This window comes from Chlorocebus sabaeus, chromosome 17 (assembly GCF_047675955.1).
Source record: "Chlorocebus sabaeus isolate Y175 chromosome 17, mChlSab1.0.hap1, whole genome shotgun sequence".
Taxonomy (NCBI): Eukaryota; Metazoa; Chordata; class Mammalia; order Primates; family Cercopithecidae; genus Chlorocebus; species Chlorocebus sabaeus.
The window spans coordinates 38,250,749-38,271,577 of NC_132920.1; the positions used below are offsets into that span (position 1 = coordinate 38,250,749).

Below are 20,829 nucleotides of genomic sequence, written 5' to 3' on the forward strand. Positions count from 1 at the left end.
ACACTATATGATTCCATGTATATATTCACATATGTGACATTCTGGAAATGATAAAATTCTGGAAATGAAGAACAAATTAGTTTGTCCGAGGTTGCCAAGGATCAGTGGGGAAGGGAGGGAAGTAGACATGGCTATAAAGGGGCACTAAGAAGGATCCTTGTAGCGATGGGAATGTTGTGTGTCTTGATGGTGTCCATATCAGTATCTTGGTTGTGATGTTGTTCTAGAGTTCGGTGAGATGTTACCCTTGGGGAAAACTGGATGAAGAGGGTGTGGGATCTCTCTGTATTGTTTCTTATAACTACATGGGAACCTACAGTTACCTCAAAATAAAACATTTAATAATAAAAAGAAAATGGGCTCGGAAGATTCCTAATAGAGAAAAATTGTCAGTGAAAGCCGTGTGTATATCTGAACAGACAGACTAATATTAGGTAAATAAGGCAAATAAACATCACGGAAGGAAAACTGAGCTGACCATTGACATTTTAGTGAGATGTTCATGGGCCCCCAAGAAAAAAATGGAACCCCGTGGGTTCAGAGGGAGGGAGAAGACAGACAACAGCTTCATTTCCCTGAAAACCCATCAAACTGGTATTCTCTAAGGGCCTTTGCTTCCCGTACTGTGAAATGTTCTATTTAATTGATGGTTTTTGGTAAAGAGAAGAAGGTAGATGAGTAGCAACTTAAATACAAATGACGTTCTTTTTTTTTTTTTTTTTTTTTTTTTGAGACAGAGTTTTGCTCTTGTTGCCCAGGCTGGAGTGCAGTGGTACAATCTCGGGCTCACTGCAACCTCCACCTCCCAGGTTCAAGTGATTCTCCTGCCTCAGCCTCCCAAGTAGCTGGGATTATAGGCATGCACCACCATGCCTGGCTAACTTTGTATTTTTAGCAGAGATGGGGGTCTCCATGTTGGCCAGGCTGGTCTCGAACTCCCGACCTCAGGTGATCTGCCTGCCTCTGCCTCCCAAAGTGCTTTCATTACAGGTGTGAGCCACCACTCCTGGCCTACAAATGACATTCTTAAAGGCAGGCCTAAGAGAAAAAGAATATGGGGATGACAGGTATGAGCTAAAAATCGTCTGTCTATATGCCTGTAAATATAGTAATTAAATCTAGGAGGTACCTTGTCTGACTTTTCTCTCATCTACTTCTTAAGCACCCCATCCGCCAGAGTTTATCACTTTTACTTTGTGTGTTCATAACACTCCCCTCATACCACTTATTATGGCCCTAGTTGTATTTGTGTGTGTGTGTGTGTATATATATATGTATATATCTTTTCTTCTGGATTGTGGCTCCCTTGAAGGGACAGCTCACTACTGTACTTTGTTTTGATTTGTTAGTTCAAAGCCCAGTGTCTGTTGCACAGTAGGCACTTAAGAAATAATGAATGAGATATTGACTGTTGTCATGGCCCTGGACAGAGTAGATGTTAATGTAGAAGCCTATATAAATTAAACAGATCAAATAAACTGGTAATATTATTGCACTGAATGAAATTGTGGTTATTTTTACAAATGAACATTCCTGGGCTTTTCTTTATGTTTTTTAGTCTGGCAAATTTTTTCCTTAGGTTTAAAATAAGAATTTTAGAGAATTGAGTAATGCAGCTATGAAGAGATGTCTTATAGCAACTACTGACAGTAGTGTGGTGTCAGTTAGGAGGTAAAGGGCCATCAGAAAAAGACAAGGAGACTATTGGAAAGGAGATAATTGGAAGAATGACTTGTGTGGCCTGCTGGGTTCAATTCAGTCACAGAGAATGCCATCAGACTAAAACAAATCATGATTGAAAGCACTAGTAACAAGCTTATCTCTTAATGTTTGCGTAAGCATCTCCTCCTTGTCAAGGCACACATGAGCCATATTCTGATGTCCAGTATGTGAAAGAGGTGAAGTGGAGGCATTCTTCTCCCCAACTGCAAGGTGAAGTAGAAACTGGGTTGATTACACAGTATTCTTCTCCCCAACTGCAAGGTGCAGTAGAAACTGGATTGATTACACAGTGCCTGCCCTTCACCTTCTTTACTTGTGCCAGTCCTCCAGCCATGCCATGTGGGCTTGTCAGGTGCCTAATGGAAGTTTTACATTTCTGGTTCTGAATATGTAACAGAGAAGGTATGCAATTAAATATTCCCTTCCTGCCAGGCACAGTGACTCACACCTGTAATCCCAGCACTTTGGGAGGCCGAGGTGGGCAGATTGTTTCAGGCCAGGAGTTTGAGACCAGCCTGAGCAACATGGCAAAACTCTGTCTCTACGAAAAATACAAAAAATTAGCCAGGCATGGTGCCTCACGCCTGTAGTCCCAGCTGCTCAAGAGGCTGAGGCAGGAAGATCACTTGAGCCCTGGAGGTTAAGTCTACAGTGACCCGTGATTGTGCCACTGCACTGTAGCCTGAATGAATAAGTAAATAACCACCTCCTTAAAAGTTACAGGATACCATTGATTGCTTGATTGATTGATGAGAGGAAAGAAAGAATAAATCTAGGTGGTGGTACATTCCACAGGAAAACTGAGAAGGATTGTAAAAAAAAAAAAAAAAAAAAAGCTTATGTTATTTGAATGAATGAACAAATAGTTTGAGGGACATACTGTTGTAAGTTAAAAGAGATTTCAACGTAAGAGCCAAATGTAACACATGAAACTTGATTGGACATGCCTTTAAAAACAATGAGGGTATTTCACTATACACTGAATATTAAATATTGTGTGACACTGGGGCATTCTTAATATTCTTGGGTATGATATTTTGGTCATGTAAAGAAATGCCCTTGTTATTAGATATCTATGTATTCCAGGATGAAGTATTTTGATGTATGTAGCTTATTTTCAGACGGTTCTGGGAGGAAGAAAGTATAAATATGGAGGGGCGAGTGTATTAGGATTCTTCAGAGGGACAGAACCAATAGGATATATATATTTATAAAAGAGAGTTTATTAGGGAGAATTGGCTCACATGATTATAAGGGGAAGTTCCATGATAAGCCTTCCATACACTGGGGAAGAGAGAAGCCGACAGTGGCTCAGTTCAAGTCTGAAAGCCTCAACACAAGGGAAGCTGACAGTACACCCTTTAGTCTGCAGCCGAGCTTGAGTCCCTGGGAAGCCGCTGGTGCACTTCCAGAGTCTAGAGGCTGAAGATCCTGGAGTCTGATGTCCAAGGACAGGTGGACAGAAGCAAGCATCTGGCGCGGACCAGAAGACCAGCAAATAGACTTGTCCCACCTTCTTCCTCCTGCTGTGTTCTGGCTGTGCTGGCAGCTGATTGGATGGTGCCTACCCACATTGAGGGTGGATCTTCCTCTCCCATTCCACCAACTTAAACGTCAGTTTCCTCTGGCAGACACACCCAGACACATCCAGAAACAATACTTTATTAGCCATATAGGCATCCCTCAGTCCAATCAAGTTGACACCTAGTATTAACTATTAAAGTCAAGTTAAAGGAATGGGATAAAACATTAATTGTTGAATCTGAATGGAGTGTACACAGGCGCTTAGTGTATTATTCATTCACCTTTTCTGCGTTTGAAATTTTTAAAATAAAAAGTTGGGTAAAGGCTAAATGCATTTTTCCTACAGCTGGCAACAAACCAAGGGTGTTCTCTCTCAACAGTCATATTCAGCATCATACCAGAAGGACTAGCCAGCACAGGCAAGAAAAAAAAATAGAAGGCATACAGATTAGAAAGAAGAGTTAGAGGGAAAACCTTGCCCTCGAAAACTGTTGGACTTGCTGCCATGACTTTTTTTTTTTTTTTGAGACAGAGTCTCGCTCTATTGCCTAGGCTGGAGTGCAGTGGCGCAATCTTGGCTCACTGTAACCTCCACCTCCCAGGTTCAAGCAGTTCTCCTGCTTCAACCTGCTGAGTAGCTGGGACTACAGGGTATGTGCCACTATGCCCAGCTAATTTTTTTATTTTTAGTAGAGACAGGGTTTCACCATGTTGATTGGCCAGGATGATCTTGATCTCTTGACTTCGTGATCCACCCGCCTCGGCCTCCCAAAGTGCTAGGATTACAGGCATGAGCCACCGCGCCCAGCCTGCTATGACTTTCGTTTAAGATTGTTCGATTTGATGGAGAGCTGCTCCCCCATGGCCCATTAGCTTCTCCTGCTTGATCTTTTGATGAATTCGTAGTCACTTGTTTCTGGTATCATGATGTACCACCAAAATCAGCTTCCAGGTTCCTGTGCACCAGAAATGGGAAGGGAAGATGGGCTGTGAGGAAGTGAAAAACCTAATCTCAGTCTTAAAAACATACCTTTGGGGTTTGTGGGTACTCATCTCTTGAAGGGCATATGATAATTTTATCATGACCCCTGACTTCTGTGTGTTCTGCTGCTCTTTAAGCTGTCTTCCAGTCAAAAAGGTCTCCACAGAAGCAGCTTCTGCGTTGCTATCTGGAGGACCAAAATCTGGTAGATGATAAGAGTTGGCCCCAAGAAGATTTCTGATGCCGTATGTTTTTTGAGCATACTAAGGATAAAGACCTCAAAGCTCAGGTGTACTCCCAAGATGGTCAGCCTTCCTGATCAGCCATTCCAGATCTCCCAATCTTGTGTTCCCAGGAGGAGAAGGAGACTAATGCTTAGGAATTATACTGCCTGGCAGTTTGTGAACAACTGACTTTTTAAATGTTTATGATCTAGGACATGGCATACTAGGAGTATTTCCAGCTAGATTCATCTCCATATCGAATGAAGATGATGGCATTCTCCACAAAATTTTAATAATCAACCTCTTGAACCTCATTCTCTGTCCACACAATGGCTTTTCAACAGATGTGTTACTCCACAATTATTTTAGAGTCATTAGGAACATTAAGAAAGGAAGGGAAAATTTTTTTAATGGGTAGCAAGGTGTTTTTCTCTCTTAAAGTCTTTCGTGGCACACAGAGTAGAATGTCAGGAGAAGATGAATCTAATACCAGCATATACCCTGAAAGCAAAGCATGAGGGGAAACACAGAGAGAAAGTACCTTTAAAACAAGTTTTTTTCAAGCCTCTTTTTATCAGTTTTTCCAGTGAGAGTGTGGTATTTTTCGTGGACAAAGGTTTTACCAGCTTAAAGCTCCTTTTTAATAGTCGAAGGAGAAACAGCAGTGATGTGTGAGGGTTTGTTAATTATTGCTCTTACTGATGTTTGCACAGGCTGTTGGGATCATAAATGTCAATCTGTCAAGAGACTCTGATAGGTTCCAAAAAAACTGATTGAGTACCTCAAAAGCTGTCATAGAGCCTGAGATTAAACAGATATGTCTTTCGTAGAAGTAAGGGAAGGTGTGGGTGAAGGGAATAGCAGAAGGCTTTCTTCTCTTTGTTGCCACATTGCTTCTCCCACTCTCCTATTCTGTATTGTGAGTGTTGGGTCGTACAGAGGCCTAAGAACCTGCCTGCCTGAGATGTCAGGAAGCCACAGCCATGGTTAGTGCACGGGGTGTGTGCAGGCTGCCAGCTGCAGGGTGACAGGAGATTAAGAGAGATTGAGATTCAGCTTTGACAGGCCTGACACAATTTATTTGGAAATTTTCAGGAGAGAACATGAGTAATAAAGACAAGAACAGTGACAGTAAGGAACAAATGTGAATTTCTGCCAGAGACAAAACAGAATTTTAAAAGAAGTGGCTGTTTGTTGTCTCCAGTTAAGCTTTCCAGTGAAACTGTGTTCCTAATTGAAAGTCTTACCACTACTTTCTGAGATTGGCTAGGAAAGTACAATTAGAAGAATTCCTCTCTTCAGAAGATTCCATATATTTAAAATCACTGTACAGCCAGCCTACCATATCCATGAGTTCCACATCTGTGGATTCAACCAACCATAGACTGAAAATATTTGGGAAAAAAATGGATGATTGTTTCATACTGAACATGTAGATTTGTTTGTTATTATTCCCTAAATAACACAGTATAACAACTATTTACATAGTGTTTATATTGTATTAGGGATTATAAGTAATCTAGAGAAGATTAAAGTACAGTTGACCCTTGAACAACATGGGTTTCAATTGTGCAGGTGGGTCCACTATGTGCAGATCTCCTTCTGCCTCTGCCATCCCAGAAACTGCAAGACCAGCCCCTCACTCCTCCTTCGTCTCCTCCTCCTCAGCTACTCAGCGTGAGGACCACAAGGATGAAGACTTTAATGATCCACTTTCACTTAAGAGAAACTGTGTTTTCTCTTCCATGTGGTTTTCTTAATATTTTTTCTTCCTGTAGCTTACTTTATTGTAAGAATACAGTATATAATACATAAAACATGCAAAATATGTGTTAATTGTCTGTGTGTTATCAGTGAGACTTCCGGTCAGCAGGAGGCTATTACTAGCTAAGTTTTGAGAGAGGCAGAAGTTACATGAAAATTTTCAACTGTAATGGGGGGTCAGCACCCCAAACCCCATGTTGTTCAAGGGTCAGCTGTATACAGGAGGATTATGTAGCTTATATGCAAATACTATGCCATTTTATATAAGCGTCTTGAGCATTTGTGGAATTTGGTATCCTTGAGGGGTCCTGGAACCAATCTCCCTTAGATACCGAGAGACAGACTGTGCAGTACTTGTCTCTCTGTCGAAAATTAAGCAGCAGTTACTTTCAAACCAAGAAAACTAAATAGGCAAAATCCTTCTTAAGATTTTCCTTCCTTATTTAATCACATTATCATTCTTGATCAGACTTTACTTTGACTAGTTCTGATGTGATATCTTTCTCATTCTATTAAACATTGGCAGAGAAAGCAGGGGTCTGGTGACTACCAAGAAGTGTGAACCTGGAATGGGGGAGTGGCCGCTCTCCATGGGTATATCCACACTAGATTATGTTCTCAGGAAGAAGCATACTGGAAAAAAAGAATCTGCTTTGTTGGCCCTTTATGAAGGACCTTAATTAGAAGTCACTGTTAACTCCTGGGGTGGGAATGGTTTCCAGCTTGGCACGGGAGTTCCTCCTGCTGCTAATGAGCATACTCCTTGCAAGGACTCGCTTCTTCTGACAGTTAAAGCTGCATGTAAGAGTTATTTCTCTTCACCTCTTTCTCCACATTTAACTGTTACTGCCCAAGTTCAGAGTAGGCAAGTAGACTGTTAGGTGTTTTCAGGAAATTGGCAGTGCCTCAGGGTAACAAGCAATGATACTTGTGAGCAAAAGTAAATCATTAAAGTTTAATTTATTCAAATATGGGCAGTAGATGATTCCTTTTATGTCAGCCATGTTTGGATCTTTTTTTTTTTTCTTCCTGGTAGTCTTTTTCTAATTGACCTAAAACTTATAAATAAATAGTTGAATTATTTAATTCATTATCATGTCATTAGAACCCCTGCCCTGGACATCTGTTTCTCTTATTTAAGCAACTCGCCCCATGGCACGAAGATTTCGTTAACTAATTAGCAGAGGAAATGTAAATTTCTTATGCAAGGAGGATGATTCTATAGATTACTATTTATTTCATTAGCTTCTCAATAAAAGTTGACTTGTGAGAAAATGCCAGAGAATGGTTTGCTTCTCCAAGAAATTACACAGACATAGTCACCTTCTTGGACAATAGCATGTGGAGGATAGTGAGCAGTTTGGGAAGCTTATTTACCCTCGCTCTTTGTGGGAGGGAGCATTAGAGAGCATCTAACAGATCTTCATCTAGGGAAGAGTAAGTGAGGATATTCCAGAGCTTCAAAGGTGTGGATCTCTTACTAGCTGGAATAGTTCCTTGATTCTAAAACATAACACATTCTGTTAGACATTTTTTCTGCCTTGGTTTAGAATCATCTAGGACTGCTTCCTGGGGCCCAGACTTTCTATATACATGGATGCCTTTGGTCATAGACTTGTAAAGATGCTGGGATATTGATTGTCAGAGGACTGACTAGGGCTTAATGGTGTTCTTTTAGGATGACCAGTATATCATACCAGAAGCTGTGGCAGCATCAGAAACCTCCTTTAGGATTCATTGTTCAAGAATATTCCATGCCTACTGCCTACCAGAACAAATAACTCAGTGGTCATTTTATTAATGTGGAATAGATCAAGGAAAATCTCAGCATGGGACCATGTAGATATTCCTTGGTGTTGCTGTTGAATGCCCATTGGTCAGATAAGGTGGGGAATTAAGAGAAAAAGAGGTGAAAACTGCACAGGCCTTCTAACTTTGCAGGGCAGGGGTCTGGGGGACCCATCAAAGTGGGTTGTTTGGTGATGACTAATGATTGTTATTATGTAAATATGAATTCTATTTCTCAGCCATAGGACTTATACATTAAAAACAAAAATTTCTTCACATATCTAACTCCCTTACTTATTTGGACATAGTTAGCTTATGGATAACATTGCCACACTCAAATTCTTTTTGTCTTTTCTTTATTTTTTCCCCCAGTTTCATTGACACAGTGAAATTAAATTGTCTTCTCCTTGCAGCAAAGGTTTGTTTTAGAAATGGAGGTGGGTGCTTTGCAAATGGACAGCGTGTTTGACAGTTTGGGATAGATTCATGTAGAAAGAGCTCTAAATGTGAACTCTTCATTTTCAGACACAGAGGTGTGAAAGAAAGGGGCTCAGGGTCTGAGCAGTTCTCTGTTAGATTAGAGGTGTGCTGGCATTGTGCCAGGGCCCTCCAGATTTTAATCATATTAATAATGAAAAGGCTTCAGCTGCCTCCCCATCTTGTGCTGACACCTGCCTCCCAATGGGAGTAACTTTCTATAAGGATGCTTTGAATTTAGGACTTTGTCTCAGAAAAAAACATTTTTTGTTACAGTTTTTACTCTAGAATTTTCTCGTTACAAAAAAAAAAAAAAAAAGGTCTAAATAGGGTTATTAATACAAATAGAGCCATTGCTGGTTTGTGTAAAAGGACATCCACAGAGAGCAGTGTGGCTCATACAAGGTGAATTTCTTTCAGCTGACTGCTTTGTAATGATTTACATTTAAATTGTTGCTTGTTGCTCTTGTAGAAGAAGGGAGAGAGCCTGCCCTGTCTGCGGCCACCTTAGTCACCACATTGACTGGGCCTAGGCTTAGGCGGCTTTACTCAGCAGAGCTGGGAAATAGGCTGAACTTGCTTTTGGTTGTTTTCATCAGAGGTCTTATTTAGTTGGTTTGTATTGGGGCAAAATGTCATGTAGGACTGGAAGAATTAAATGAGATGAAAAATGAAGTCTGGAGTTGCTAAGAATGGTGCAGGGCCTCCATATGCCAGTACAGCACAGCAGGACTCGGGGACTATGAGCAAACTACCAGCATCACCATCAGGGTCCACTGAACAATCTTGGGTGAAGTGCAGCATCTTCCTCACACACAGGGAGGCTAGGAAAGGGCATACAGACAGCCTTCACTAAAATACATCCTACAGGCTGTGGCTTCTCACTAGACCCACTTTAAGTAGAACATTAGGACTGCCTAGGAGACAAATTCATTCATTCAAGAAATATTTATTGAGCATAGGCATGGAGGGAACGTCAGTGAACAAAGCAGATGAAATTTCCTGCCCTCTTGGAGTTTATTTTCTTTTAGGGCATAATGTTAAAGATAAGTACTGTGGAGGAATAAAAGACAAGGAAACAGAGGAGGGGAAGTGCTAAGAATGGGGATTCAATGATCTAGAAATGATGATCAGGGAAGAAGCCTTCAGTGAAAATGTGACTTTGCAAAATAAAATTTAAAAGAAAATGTGACATTGGAGCAAATATATAAAAGAGATATAAAAAATGGCATATGCAAGGCCTTCATATGCCATTACAGTGCAGCAGGGCTGGGGGACTGTGAGCAAACTACCATCGGGGGCCTGGGTGATAAAAGAGATAAGATCCCATGTAGATCTGGGTGAAGATTGTTTCAAATAGAGGGACAGAAGGTACAAAGTCCCACAGGTAGGGGACAATAAGGAGGCTAGTGTAGATAAGCAAAGGAAGGAAAGCAGCAGGAGCTGAGCATGGGGCAAGTCATGCAGGGTATTCGACAGTCTAAGTATCTGGACTTTTACTCTGACAAGAGGAGCTATTAGAGGGTTTTGAGCAGGGAAGTAACATGATTCTAACTTGATTTTTGACCGAGTCACTTGTCTGCTATATGGAGAATAGACTGTAGAGACAAGGGGGTGAGCAGAGAGACTAGTGAAGAGGCTCTTGTAGTAGGCTTGATGAGTTGGTAATGGCTTAGACCAAGGTGGGAGTGACAGAGGGGTGAGAAGGTGTGGCATCTGGATTATTTTGAGGAAGACTGTTTAGGAGACTCCCTTCTAGAGGTAATTTAGCACAAACAACTTTGGAACTTGGTAAGAGGTACGTCGTGGGTATGCAGGCAGCTATTTCAGGAGTACAGAGCCCCAGAGAGCTGCCCAGTTTGTTGAAGGCAAGAGTCATTTATTTATAGCCTTGCCTGTGATAAGAACTTTATTACATCTTAATTACTTTTTTGAGGTTATATAAGACACAGTTGTCACAGAGTACACCCCATTTTGGCTCTACCCCAAGGTAGGATACCCAGTGCTGCTGCTGCACCACACCATAGTGGAGGTCATAGGGCAGCTTACATGTGCACCAGCAGAGGTGCCCCTTCATTCATTCTAATCAAATTGAACTACTTGTCAGTATTAGAACCTGACTTTTGTGTCTTTAAGAGTAGAAACATGAGTAATTTTACTATAAAAGATTACAGATCACTCATCAAACACTGGCTTTGGGAATGGAATTGTGAAAGCATAGTGATACAGAGATAACATTAGACATAGTCCCATCTTTAAAGAATTACAGTCTACTTGAGGACAAGCAAATACCCAAGAAAAGATGCCTAACCAATACAGGCAGCATCTAGGTCATCCCAGCAAGGGGATACACAGACAGGACCCCATTTCTAGCTGGAATGGTCTCTTCATAGAATCTCAGCTTTTTTAAAAAAACAGCAACATAGAACTGGTTTTCGTTGAGCCACCCGCACTCTCCCCTCTAGCTCAGGCCTAGCTTGTTGGAAGTCAGCACTAAAGGTACATGCTTGTCATGGTTTGTGCAATATAAACCAAGCAAGTCAGAACTGACTCTCATGGGTCTGATTCCTTCCTGGACAAGGGCAGTAGCCCAGTCAGGAGAATGCCTGGAAATAAATTAATCAACTGTGCTTGCCAGGCCAGGCACTAATCCTGATCCCCAAATATGTTGTTTTGGTCAGATTCACACTCTGAGAATGAGGCTTCACCAGTAAAACGGCCACGACTACTGGAGAATACGGAACGGTCCGAGGAAACCAGTCGATCTAAACAGAAGAGTCGACGTCGGTGCTTCCAGTGCCAAACCAAACTGGAGCTGGTGCAGCAGGAATTGGGATCGTGTCGCTGCGGTAAGCATCTCCCCCAGTGGCATGATGGAGACTATATCCTTAACACCTTGGCCCAGCTTTGGAAATTAAGTGGCTGAAGTCTTTCGTTCTTCTGAGTACTGTAAGTTTGCTACAGTAGTGCCTGCGATGTAAGTTTGGGGCTTGAGAAATCAGGAGTACAGGATGTTTGCCTCTAAACACCCTTTATTCTCACGCATGCAAAAAAGACAAAAACATCCCCCTGTTCTTATACATATCTCCTTAGAGCTACACTCACTGCTTAGTGCTTTCAGCTTCCCCCCACCACTTACTACTCTGGTTTCTTCTCACGACTTCAGAAGTTTACCAAACAAACAAAATTCTGGAGTACGTACCATAAAAATTCAGATATTAAGTTAATTTTGAATGAACTTACTATTTATGGAAGACTTTTTTCTCCATCTCCCTGTTAAATTAAGCTTTGATTAGAAAGTTTCCTTTGAACCTTAGTTCATCTAGTCAGTTAATATCTTGAAATCGCCTTTTTTTTTTTTTTTTTCCTGGGCTGAATTCATCCTTCTGCCTCTGCCTCACAAAGTGCTGGGATTACAGGCATGAGCCATCATATACCCAGTCGGAAATAGCTTTACAATCACCTTTCCTTCTGTATTCTGTAGTGTAATACCTTTTAGAATTGCTGCACAGGGATGCCTACCTGCAGTGGAACAAAACTTAAGTCAGCCTTTTCTTTCTTCATGACCACATGTATCATGACACATAGGAATAAAATTGTGTAGTGGCATTATTTTAGGCTGATTTAGTTTCCTGTACTTTTGTTTATTCCCTGGTTTTAAAACATAATGTTATAAAATTGTTTGAGGACCAGTTCAGCTGTCATCAGGCTGACTGTGAGACCTGACTGTAGCCTCTGAGAATCCTATTTCTTTATTTCTGAGAAGTCAACTTTAGAAGCCCCCTTTCACTTCTGGGACAGCCGAAGATATCCTACAAGAACTATTGCCGACAGTCAGGACTAAATAGTTCACTCAGCAGTTATAAAGTAATAGTCACTGGAAGTTTACCATCTCCTGAAGCGGCAGCCTTTGCTGCTATGGTTCCTCAATTATCTGCCCTATTGGAAATGGGAAGGAAGAGAGAGGATATTAGCTTTTCATAGAAACTAAGTCGGAACTCCTGTTCCTGTTATGACCAGATACCTGTTTGTTACACATTCTGGTGTATGTGTTACTCCACAAGATTAGAAGTGCATATTCAACTGCAGAAACCGGAACCAGCATGGGGAGTCTTAAATGTTACCAGATAAGGTTTTTAGGGCATTTTGGTTATAGTACTAAGCATTTTTGGGAAACCGTAAAGAAGGTTAGGATAGGTGGTGGGAACAGAAGGTTAGGATAGGTGGTGGGAACAGAGGCTGACAGCAGTTTTCAGACTCCCGTGTGTTCATGCATGCAGTATGGCCCAGGCAAGTTCAGAACCTTATTATTAGGCTATTTCAATCAACCCTCCCAGACAATTTTAAATTCTTGGTGACATAAGGCAGGTATACTGTGGTTGGCTGAGGAAACTCTGGGCTCTGCTGGCTAACCAGCGTCACTTCACACTGAAGAGGCTGCCTCATCTTTTGTAATCTGCAGTTTCTTGCTTTGGTCTTCATGTGAACTCTCAGGGAATTTGAGCAGTTCAGTCTGTTACCAGTGTTGTGAGCCTACCTGGTCATTTTAGCTGTTGCTTTTGTAACATAGGCCTTTGGTTGTCCCTCAATTAGAATTGTGGGACGTTCCTGAACCGTCTGTTCTTGTTTCTTCCTTTAAAGTAACTAAATCCTGGGTATTACACAGGATTTGCCATAGCGGATCAAGCAATTGGTCTATCAAGTATGCTGTCTTGCCCCCGGCAGTGGCTAATGCTGCTTCTCCTTATCAGGCAAACAGGAGATTGCACAATTTAGGACTGAGATATAAAGATATTGTAACCAGGTCTCCCAGTTTACCCTTCAGCTTTGACACAAACTACCTAATTTCCTAAGGTCTTAGCATCCACCTGAAAAAAAAAACAAAAAAAACAGTAATACATGTTAGATGACTTCACATTCACCCAAGTAAAGCCCACATGTCTAATCTCTGGTAAATATAGATTACTCTGCCATATTCTTAACCTTTGTGGGCAGGAGGCTGAATTGCTAAATGCGTATTGGGTTTGTTGCAATATGCATCCTTTTTAAATGTTCTGACATGTAGTCTCTGGGCTTGTGCCCAATTCTGAGAGTCTACTTATAGGGAGATTTGACTTTTTCTGTTGGAGAAGAAAGCCCTGAGCTTTCTGAAGTCTCAACAAGATGTAACTTTCCTAGAGACAGCTGGGCATTCAATTTGACCCACTGAGAGTATTACACCTATGTGCCCAGAAAAATTACTGAGTCAACTGCTACCCTTCAAAAGATAAGGACAACAATGGGAACATGCCGTTAAAAAAGTCTGGGACTGTCTTTGACAAAGAGCTCTTGTGTTCCTCCTGCCTGCTTGGATCTCTCTAGGAAAGGGTGAGTTGTACAGTTATTTCCTTGAGGATGCATGGATGTTGGAGAGGTGTTTAACTGCCCTGAAAGGTTTTAGTAGGGGGATAACACGGTAATTTACTACTGAAAGTGAAGACTCAGGAAGGTAGTTTGAACTCAGACAGAACACTTCTTCACTGCAGAAAATATTTTTTTATATATATATTTGCAATCTTTTCTTCCATTTGCCTTCCATTCTGTACAGGTTATTAACTGCTGACAAGAAATTCACATCTCATAAATAATGCTTAAGAGCCATTGCTATATAAATTGAATGTGTTATGAATTGTGATGGGCCTTTTTGTAGCATTCGATGCCTAAAGCAGGAAGAACAGAGGATGTCATTTTCATTAATTTCTAATGAGGTGCCAATTAAAGGCAGGGAAGACCTCCAAAGGGAACAGTGGCCAAGCTCCCCTGAATCCTCTGCCCCAGGGCTGTCATCCAAACACTGCCAGTGAAGCCTTCTCTGAAAATTCCATTAAATTACAGTCTCATCGAGAGCACACACAGACACATTCAGCTTCCTTTTGATCTTCAAAAGAGCAATTTGTAAGGCGAGTTCTGAGCCTTCTTACATAGGGAACAGCTAGAGGTGATAGGAATTGTTAATTGCCAAAACACTCCATGGGCTTTCAATAAGGAGGAATTTTGAAGAGGAATTCTCCTCTGCCTCACTGTGACTAGATAACCTTTAAATCGACAATACCAAAGTAACACCCTTTTCTTGTGAAATCTTTCGGGGTGCCAATTAGAAAAGGCATGTGGTTGCGAGGTTGGGATGATATCCTGCATCTTAGAGCATCTTCAGTAGTTTAACTTCTCAAGATAGAAAACAAGTACCTGAAAATGGATCTATTTGTTTCATTTTCTACCCAGTAGGCAAATTGATCAGCTCATTCTCATTGCAGGAGTCTTGTCTCCTGAATTGCCACCTAGAGGATGTTCTTCTGAAATCTGGCCATCTTCATCAAATCTGGGTCACAGCCACAAGAATGCCGTCTTCTCTGAGCAGATCTTGCATGATACACGTAGCTTGGCTTCCTTTTTTGGGGGTTGGGGGGTAACAGAGTTGCCCAGGCTGGAGTGCAGTGGCGCGATCTCAGCTCACTGCAACCTCTGCCTCCCAGGTTCAAGCAATTCTCCTGCTTCAGCCTCCCGAGTAGCTGGGACTACAGGTGCACGCTGCCACGCCTAGCTAATTTTTTGTATTTTAGTAGAGATGGGGTTTCACCGTGTTGCCCAGGCTGGTCTTGAACTCCTGAGCTCAGGCAATCCACCTGCCTCGGCCTCCCAAAGTGTTAGGATTACAGGCATGAGCCACCACGCCTGGTCTTCTTGGCTTCTTAATCACTGTGCAATGCTTGCTAGAACTGCAGAACTAATTTTGAAATACCAGTCGAAGAGTGTGTGTAAGTTTTAACATTTTCAATTGGTGGTGCATTAACAGACTAAGTGGATATGCTCCCTTTGGGGACAATAGTGCTTTTATTAACCTCCCGAGTAATCTGACATCCTTTATTGTTTTCAAAATAAGTTTTCTATTCACTTTAGAAACCTGAAGTGATGTGTTAGCTGGGGCCTCTGGAGTAGTTGATCATCTCCAAGTGTCTCGGTGGTCATTACTGCCTTATCATTCACTGTCAAACCAAATTCATCAAGCATTTATTGAAATCTGAATATGCAGAAAGCATTTTTCTGTTAGGTTGTATGGGGAATATAGGAGCTAGGAATACAGAATCTAAGAGCTTACAGTCTAGATCTGTGGTTTCAAACTTGAGTAGGGGCCTGGTGTTGTGGCTCACACCTGTAATCCCAATACTTTAGGAGGCCAAGGTGGGAGAATCCCTTGAGGCCAGGAGTTCAAGACCAGCTTGTTGTCCATCTTTATTTTTTGTAGAGATGGGCAACATAGTAAAACCCTGTCTCTAGGAAAATTATTGCCAGGCAAGATGGTGCACACCTGTGGTCCCGCCTACTTGGGAGGCCAAGGTGGGAGGATGGCTTTCAACCCAGGAGTTCGAGGCTGCAGTGAATCTTGGTCACACCACTGTACTGCAACATGGGCGACAGAGAAAGACCATGTCTCTTAAAAACTGAAAAACAAACAAAAACAAAACTTAAGCGAGCATCAGAATTTACCTGGAGAAAATGTTAAAACCACAGATTGTTGGGACCCACCCCCAGAGGTTCTGATTTGGTAGAACACGTTCCCATGGAGTGTTTTCATAGCCTGTCTGTTTTTTATGATATTGACATTTTTAAAGAATACAACCCTCTATCCCTCCTCTCACCTATTTTTTAATAGAACACTCCTTATTTGGGGTTTTAATAGAACACTCCTTGTTCTGATATTTCTTCATAATTAGATTCAGGCTATGAATTCCCACCCAGTCTACTACATAAATAATCATGTGTCCTTCTCAGGGTTTTATGGGAGACACAGATGTCCATCAGCCCTCACTATTGATGTTAATTTTGATACACCCACCTAGTCGAGGCATTCCCTGGTTGCTCCACTAGGTAGTTACTATTTTTCCCCTTGCACCTATAAAGCAGTCTGTGGGAAAACACTTTAAGACCAAGTAAATGCTCTGCTCCTCGTGAAAAATTTCCCCTAGATTCATCATCCGTTGATGATTCTTGCCTAATCCAGTCTCTGCTAGGAGGGTTGCAAAATGATGATTTACTAACTCTAGCACTCCCTCAGCATTTACTGTTTGGTAGTCAGCATTCTTCTGAAAGTGAAGCCACCTCCTCTCCCCCATTTATTTATCTGTTACTGGTATGGACTCATGGGCTCTAATCTTTTTTAATGGTTTATGATTTGTTACGGTGCAGTTGTCCCCTGGTATCTGCAGGGAATTGGCTCCAGAGCCTCCCATGGATACCAAATTCAAGGATGCCTAAGTCCCTGATATAAAATGGTGTAGCATTGCACATAACCTGTGTACCTCCTCTCATATACTTTGTCATCTCTAGATTACCTATAATACCTAATACAATGTAAATGCTATGTAAATTGTTACGTACTATGTTGTTTAGGGAATAATGACAAAAAGAAGAAATCTGTATGTGTCAGTGCAGACACAGCCATCATAGGCCTAACTACATTTTTGATCCGTGATTGTTGAGTGCGGAACCCATGGATATGGACAACCAACTGGACTTAATTATTTTGATGCTCAAATTGTCCCGGATTTAGCCAGTGGAAGTTACTTTCTGCTCGCTCCTTTGCTCTTATGACATACTTCACATCTTTTTTCAGTGGTGGGGGGAGGGGTTGGCAACATTCCCTTATTCTTTGGCATAACAGCATGTGTCCCTAAATTTCCCCAATCCTGGAATCAGCCACTTCTCCAAGGACCCCCAAGGTGATTTTAATGTGCACTCAAGTAGGTATTTGCTGGACCCAAAAGGAAGGCAGACATACATAAAATAACTGACACCTGGAACAGCCTACCATAAGCATTTATCAAGGTATAAGCCTATGTTATAGTGATATGGAGAGGGAGAGATTAATTCCAACTCAAGATTCTGGACAGGCTTTTACAATTGGGGCTTTAAAGGAAAGTTGGGACTCAGATATGGGAAATGAGGGGATACCTGGGCAAAGCTGATGTTTAGGAGATGACCTCTGTTCAGCTGGCTGAAGTCTTGGGGTCAAATGAGGACAGACTGTTAGAAAGGGAGGAAAAGGATTCCAGATTCCAGGCTGAGGAGTTTGGATGTTAGTTTATAGTGAGAAGCTGTCAGTAGTTTTGAATACAATCAACATGATCTAATCTGACTTTTAGAAACATTCAACATGTTGGAAAGCCATGGAGGTTGTTGAATCTTTTTAAGGGAATGATCTAGAGAGAATGTGAACTGATTGAGTGAAAAGGAATGTGCATGTGTCACAACTGTTGCTGCCACTGCAGGGACTGCAAAGCGAACAGTGATATCCATAAGGTCTTGAGTAGGGCAAAGAGCTGCAGTGATTAGGACACATGGGGACATGCAGTTACCAGGCTGATCCATTTCACCAGCATCTGAAATCAGCCCACGCGTCTGTGCCTTAATTTTAATCCTCATCCAAGTGTGAACCTGTCAGGAATATTTGGCATTCTGTCCTATGTCTCTAAAAGAAAGTGAGGCAATATGTTCTTTTAAAAAGCCTTATTCTGTTGACAGTGTTCTAGCGTAGATCCACCAGAAAACCCTGCTATGCAGAGAAACACCTGAGATCTTTTATTATGACCAAAACCGATTTGACTGGTGAAGTGTTATCATTATTGCTGTTGTGTGGAGCGTCTGTGCTCTACCATGAGTTGTAGGGATAGAGCATGGTTCAGCAACCGACCCCAGCCTTCAGGAAGTCCTATTTATATGCTGAGTCTGGGTGACGAAAGACTAAAGCTTCTCCGGTACTCCTAAGACAGCAACAATTGGGGTGTATGTTATGTGTGACTCAAGACAAGGAGGTGTCCCATCCATCCTCCCAAAAGGAAAAAAAGTTCCACAACCTTTTGATGGGAGTTATTATATATGTGAGAGCTAAGGGTAATTAGACATCTTGAGGCAAATTCTGAGAAAATTTTCCTCCTTTGCTATATTCTTCCCTTCACTCTCACTCTCCTTTTCACCTAAGCATAAGTATGCTATCTGTATTCCTCATTTAATCTTTGATGTGTAAGTGTTCCAGTCTAAAACCAAATAGATTAGTCCCTCTGCTGCTCCTCTGCAAATTGTAACTTGAGATGTTAGAACAAAACAAATGAAACCTTTTACTGAACACGAACGCCATGTATTTAGCCCATTAGTGCAGTACTGTCCCAGAGACCCAGCCTACCATATGTCCTTTGACAGGGCTGTAGAGAGATGTCAGAAACATGAGGAACTCCCCCTCCCTAAGCAAAGGAGTATCAAAGACTGAGCTCTTCTTACAAGACCAAATGTGCAGGGCACATTCATTGCAGCCTGTGTCACATTCGCACCCATCCCTTACTGACAGGTATGGCAGAAGACCCTTATCCCATGCCATAAGATAAGTTTCCATCTTTTTAGCAGACTTGCAGCTACTTCTATAATCTTAGTGGCAGTAACAGCACAATAATAATGTTCCCAGCCGGGCGCGGTGGCTCAAGCCTGTAATCCCAGCACTTTGGGAGGCCGAGGCAGGCGGATCACGAGGTCAGGAGATCGAGACCATTCTGGCTGACACGGTGAAACCCCGTCTCTACTAAAAAATACAAAAAGTAGCCGGGCGAGGTGGCGAGCGCCTGTAGTCCCAGCTACTCGGGAGGCTGAGGCAGGAGAATGGCGTAAACCCGGGAGGCGGAGCTTGCAGTGAGCTGAGATCTGGCCACTGCACTCCAGCCTGGGTGACAGAGGGAGACTCCATCTCAAAAAATAAAAAAATAAAAAAAATAATGTTCCCAAAGCTATTTGGATAGGTTATCCTGCTTAGAATACCTTTTTTTATGGGAAGAAAGATTATTATAAAAGGAAGTGAATTATTAGTGTCTTTTATTTTAGTTCCAGTAGTAAACAGTTTTAGTTAATTCTTTGTTTAGTAAAGTTTTTAAAACAGCTTTTTGAGAAATAATTTACGTACCATAAAATTCATCCATTTTACAGTTGAATGAGTTTTATTACTTTTTTTTCTTTAATCTTGTTTCAGACCCTGATTTTTTAGTTCTTATTACATTTTTTATTTCTTTTTAAAATCTTTTTTCAGAAGTTGAATGAGTTTTAATAGATCTATGTAAGTTGTACAGCCCTCACCAAATTCAGTTGTACAATATCTCCATCGTCCCAAAAAGTTCCCTCATGCCCCTTTTCAGTCGATCCCTATTCTCTTTCATCCCAGCCAACCACTTAAGATCTGCTTTCTGTTGCTATAGTTTCACCTTTTCTAGGATTTTATTATCAATGGAGTCATACAGTCTGTAGTCTTTTATCTACATAGTATGTTGTTTTTGAAATTCATCCATATTATATATCAGTAGTTCATTCCTCTTTATGCTGAGTAGTATTTCATTGTATGGATATACCACATGTGTTTATCCATTTGCCAGTTGACATACACTTGGGTTGTTGCCAGTTTGGGGCCATTATGAATACAACTGCATTTGTTCCCAAGTCTTGTGTGGACATGTGTTTTAATTTCTCTTGGATATATACATAGGCATGGAATTGCTAGGTTAAATGGTAAGTGTGCCTTTAACATTTTAAGAAACTTCCAAGATCTTTTCCAAGCTTATACCATTTTATATTCCCATTAGCAATGCATTAGGGTTCCAGTTTTTTCCTATTCTTGCCAGTATTTAATATTGTCAGCCTTTTTAACTTTAGGTATTCTAGTGGCTGTGTAGTAGTATCTCATGGTATATTAATTTGTATTTCCCTAATGACCAATGATGTTGAACATATTTTTTATATGTTCTTTGGTCACTCATAGTATCTTCTTTTATGAAGAGTCTGTTCCCACTTTAAAATTTTAACCATGTTGCAAAAAGATTCACAGAATTGCCATCTTAATATTGTAATTCTTTATTTAGGTGTTTAATTTCTTGGCCACATTTTAAATTTTCAATGCATATCTTGTTAAATTTATTCCTAAATATTTTAGTTTGTGATGATATTGTGAGTGGAATTTAAAAGTTTTATTTTTAGATTGGGTTTTTTTTTTTTTGCTACCACTTAGAAATACAATCATATCTTTTTTTTTTTTTTTTTTTTTTTTTTTTACTGCAGTCTTGCTAAATTTAACTTGTTAGCTCTCAATTCTTTAGGATTTTCTACATCCGTGATCATGTCATCTGCAAATATAGTTTTACTCCTTTCCAATCTGTATGCCTTTTCTTTTTCTTGCTTTATTGCACCTCCAGCATGATGTTGAATAGAAGTGTTGAGTCATCCTTGCATTTTCCTTGATCTTAGGTAGAAAACATTGCATTTCGGCCAGGCGCGGTGGCTCAA

General features: G+C 41.0%; 1 protein-coding gene across 2 annotated transcripts in view; it reads left to right on the forward strand.

Moving 5' to 3' along the window:
• The window catches only part of ZFAND3 (zinc finger AN1-type containing 3), a 339,860-nt gene that overhangs the window by 291,364 nt on the left and 27,667 nt on the right, over positions 1-20,829 (forward strand). For both annotated transcript variants that reach the window (XM_007972738.3, XM_038005641.2), the window contains one exon: positions 11,163-11,330. In XM_007972738.3, coding sequence (XP_007970929.1) covers positions 11,163-11,330 — 168 coding nt within the window. The remainder of the gene's footprint in view (positions 1-11,162; positions 11,331-20,829) is intronic.